This window comes from Pseudomassariella vexata (assembly GCF_002105095.1).
Source record: "Pseudomassariella vexata strain CBS 129021 chromosome Unknown BCR38scaffold_25, whole genome shotgun sequence".
NCBI classification, from domain to species: Eukaryota; Fungi; Ascomycota; class Sordariomycetes; order Amphisphaeriales; family Pseudomassariaceae; genus Pseudomassariella; species Pseudomassariella vexata.
The window spans coordinates 389331-393734 of NW_024467980.1; the positions used below are offsets into that span (position 1 = coordinate 389331).

The window sequence follows — 4404 nt, forward strand, 5'->3', positions numbered from 1 at the left end:
CTTGGCCGCTGCATAGTCTGGAGCACAGAACTCCCGCTGTCCTGTGCCAGTGGACTGCCATTTCTCCTCCCATACTGGACCGAACCGTGGCTTTGGCTGCTCTGGTGACTCGGGTCTCTGCTCATGGGTTGGCTCGAGTAGCCTGTGGGGTGTTGCTCGAGCCGGGTGCTGGATGATGTCCAGGGCGGCGGGTGGATGGCGATGGCGAAGGGCTCCGGACATAGAGGGACGGTGTAGGGATATGGAGGGCTGGGTGGCGAGTAGGGCTGTGAGTGGGTGAGATGATTGAAGCCTTCGTCGTGCGATAAAAGATCTTGACTATACGCGTCCCAGTGGTGCATACCATGCGCAACCGACGTATGCCATTTGCTGGTCATGTTCACCTGAATGGGAATGGGGGCAGGTTGGAAAGGGCTCGTGTACTGTCCCGGGCTTGACCGTGCTGTTTGGCTTGGTGGATGCAACGGCGGTCTCGACATGTATCCAAGACCCCCGTCATCGGGCGCGCCACGTTGCGAAGCCGATGGGCTTGTAGTTGGAGGCAAGTCGGTTGTCACTGCCGTATTGAGCGGACTCGAGACTTTGACTGGACTGAGGCCATCGGTGGCGATCGCCTTTTCGTTCTCCTTCAGACGCATGATGGTGGCAGCCGCATAAGTAGACGACGGCGGAGGGTACGTGCCCATGACGTTAATGAAGGTTGGGGTGACAGGGTAATCGTCTTCGATGGCGGCCTCAGTCTGTGCCGTACCGGTGTAGGACGGTCTCCCCGCAATCAACTTGGGCCTCACGCTCGATGTGCTTGACGCGCTGTTCTTGTCGGTTATATGGCCGCCGCCCCTTTGCGGTGGGGGAGAGATCTTGGTTATCTTATTGAGCGTCAGCTCCGCATCGCTGCTAGCTGTGAGTCGGTTACTGCTGGACGAACGAGACCGGCCGCCCCGCTGATTCTGCGCGTTTGGTGGGCTGATGAAGCCCTTTACTGTCTCCCTGCTGAGACTAACTCGAGGGTCGCTTAAGATCTGTGGCGAAGCCCGCCATGCGCCAGCGTGGTCTCGATAACGACGTTCCGCGTTGCGTTTGATGGTCCTGTGACGGTGCCCAGATGCAATGAGGCCATCATAGTCCTCGGGAATCGATATCGACTCGAATATTTCCGTAGGAGCAGGCTGAGGCGTTACCGTCCTTGGTGTAGTCCCATCATCAAAACCGAGGACACCGTATGGGTAGGTGACATGCCAGTGATACGGGTTGTAATCCGTTGGGCTATAGACAGCCGGAGAATCTAGCGTTGGGTGATCGTCGTCCAGTTGCCAGTCGATTAGACTGCTGTTGCTCGGTGGACTCCCCGAGTCCAACTCCGATAAGCTGTTGGTGCGTTCAAACACCGACATAATAGCTACATCTCCACCGCTTCGGTCGCCGTTGTGTTTTCGTTTGCTGAGTTGGTCGATCCGGGCCTGGGTGCTGTCCAGTCGTGACTCGAGCAAATCGCGACACTCACCCAGCTCAGGCGCCTTCTTCTCGAAACGGTCCAGGTAAGTCAGGAGTTTCTTTCCATGAATCAAAAACCGCATGTAGTCTTCAGGCATTCCCGTGGCCGCGTCTTCTCGTATGCGTCGGTCGCTTGCATCAAACGCCGTGCAAAACACGCAGATGGCTCTCTCCAACCAGAACGGCGCTTGTTTCTCGTCAGCCAGCGTATCAACGAAAAAGGCCTGCACAATGCCGTGGATCCTCAGTATATCGAGGCTATCTTGGGCCATATCCACCGAGTGCGCACTACGGTCACTCGCCGAAGGTGTTGCCGTATTCTCGTTGCGTTCGATCAAGGCAAAAGCGATGAGCACCTTGAATGTGTTGTTGAGCGTCGCCCTTCTCGTCTCAATATCGTACGACTTGACGGGCGTTCTCTTGTCGAGCGCTTGCAGCCCCAGAGCAAGCATCTCGACCGGAATATGCTGGCTGAAGAATGCGAGCATTGACATCAAGTTCAAAGCAGCAACAGCACCTCGATGCTGAAGCTGCTCCCGCACCGCCCGATACGCTGGGAGATGACCCGCCTTGGGTCGACTTCGATATGATCGGAGATACTTGGAAAGCGGCTCCCTCGTGGCCTTGAGGTGACGTGCGGCGACATGTATCATCAAGGGCAGACGGTCCATCAGCTGTACGAGTTCAAGCGCTCGACTGAGGTCGTCTTGATTCCACGGCTTCTTCTTTTCCATCTCCTCTAAAAGCAGTTCCTGGGCCTCACGTGGCGTCAGCGGGTCAAGAACGATGACCTGGGGGTTGTCGAATCGGTAGTCTTCGCCCGTTGTTCGCTCGGTCGAGGTGTAGATGATGCTAGTGTTATTGGCAAATGGGATAAAATTTTCCAGCTCTGGTAGATCGAAATGAACACCATCCAGAACGAGCAGCCAGCCTTCGGTCCGGCTTAGCCACGCTCGCACCGCCTTGACCATTTTCTTGGTGTCGTTAAGGCCATCCTTTTGCAAATGGTCGATTTCCTTCAGCGCTGCTGTCTTGGCAATATCCCAGTACCCATACTCCAACTCCTGAATCGACTTGGACCTCATCCAGAAAATGCCCCCCGGATAGTGATACTTGTATTCGAACACATACTGCCGAGCGAGGTGCGTCTTACCCCCACCGGGCATGCTCTGGATCAGTACGGACGAGGTCCCCGCTGATCTCCGTTCTCGGTCCATGAGCTTTTTATGTAGCGCCTTCATCTCTTGATCGCGCCCCTTGAAGTGCGTGTTAGGTCGGAACACGTTGGGTTTGACGAAAATCGGTTCTCGCGAGGAAGGCTTATGATCAGGCACCGAATCCTGCGATGAAAGCTCCGTCTCTGCTTCCGGCGACTGTGGCTCGGGTAGTAGAGGTTTAGATATGTCATCTAGCCTTGAAGGGGGCTTCTGTGGGTCCGTGAGAGAATTAATCTGATTATTAGGATCTTGTACTATGAACAAAAATGCAATCAGCCAACGTTCTGCGGCTAACGACGCCCAATTACAATTTGTCCTGTGTATCAACTTCCTCAATCTCAAACGGGAACTGAATGCCACTAGAGTCATCCCCTAGCAGAGCACGCTGCGAGCTGTGTAAAGCAGGAATAGGGACCGCTGCTGGTGGAGACCTACTTTCACCTTGTTGCGCCTGCTGGGCCTCTTGCGTTGACTTGAGCTGCTTAAGGTTAGCGGTTGCTTATGATCGTAGGCCAACGCTTCTCCTTCTGAATTTTTCATCGGCAGGCGCACAACGGGAAACACCCACCCAAGGCTTCATCCTTTCCTCAATTTCATGCTTGGCCCTCGCCAACTTCTCGTCGTCCTCGACCCGCCATCTCGTCATGATGGTATCAGGAGCTTGTCCAACCCAGTCCCTGATGGCCGTGGAAACTACCCTATACCCCGGGGCGTTCTTGCTCTCGAATTTGCACATATTAGAGTGATTCTGTTCAATGGCGAAGAAGGCGACCCCCGGCAATTGGGGACTAGCTGACTGTGCATCAACAACGAGCATCCGCGTACCCTTCAGATCCGTTTTGTGATTCTCATGGGCCATGAGAATTTGAAAGCGCTGATAGATATCGAGAAAGTGGTTATTGATGTTCTGAAGTGTTTCGTTGTCTTTCTTCAGCGTCTTGAGAAGTACCGGCTCCGACTGCCAAAATGCCTTGGGCACCACAGCATCCGACATGGCTTGAAGCATGGTCGCCCAAGCGCCCATATCCGAGCCAGTGTGGGGTGTGCCCAGAAAAATGAGGCCGTAGGTCGACACGTAGATCTGGCGATAGTCCTCGTGCTGCGATGCACGTAGATCGTTGGAGTACAGAAGCGCTCTCTTGACCAATATGCCCCCAAGACTATGACAGACCCATATTATCGGATTTCGCGACGAAAGCTCGTCCTTCCGATAGTGCGTTAGGCTGGTTACTAACGTCTGCGCATGCATATAGATGAAGTTGTCGCTGGGGTTTCCGCCATGTTTCTTGGAATACACGTCGGCATTGTAGCCGTAAACCAGTACATTTGCTCGCGCACTCTTCAACGACTCGGGGAGGAGATCTGTGGGCCAGAAGACGCCATTCTTGGCGGTCCACGTCTTCTGAGGTTCGCCATTTAGACCATGCACGAGGACGATGTCGACCTTGGCGTCAGGGTGCGAATACACGGCCGTCGTCTCGAAACGTGAGATTTGCTTGTTGATCGAGGCCTGTTGACCACTTCCATATCAGCATTTGAATGCCGCATGCTTGACAAGTAGGTGACAAAATAAACGGCGCAACAGGGGGAATAGTGAAGAATAATATATGGGATAACTCGGTCCAGTGCAGTAGACCCGGTGCAACCTAGTTATTCCAACTGGATGCCCCATTTGTTTTGGTCCACAGCTTCC

The 4404-nt window shown here is 54.2% G+C and overlaps 1 protein-coding gene across 1 annotated transcript; it reads right to left on the reverse strand.

Moving 5' to 3' along the window:
* Nucleotides 1-752: 752 nt before the first annotated feature.
* Nucleotides 753-4224, reverse strand: BCR38DRAFT_317636 (uncharacterized protein; the record flags this gene model as incomplete). The annotated part of the gene is made up of 2 exons (XM_040854729.1): nucleotides 753-2995; nucleotides 3276-4224. Coding segments are annotated over 2 exons (3192 nt in total), but the record flags the coding sequence as incomplete, so codon positions are not given.
* Nucleotides 4225-4404: the final 180 nt, after the last annotated feature.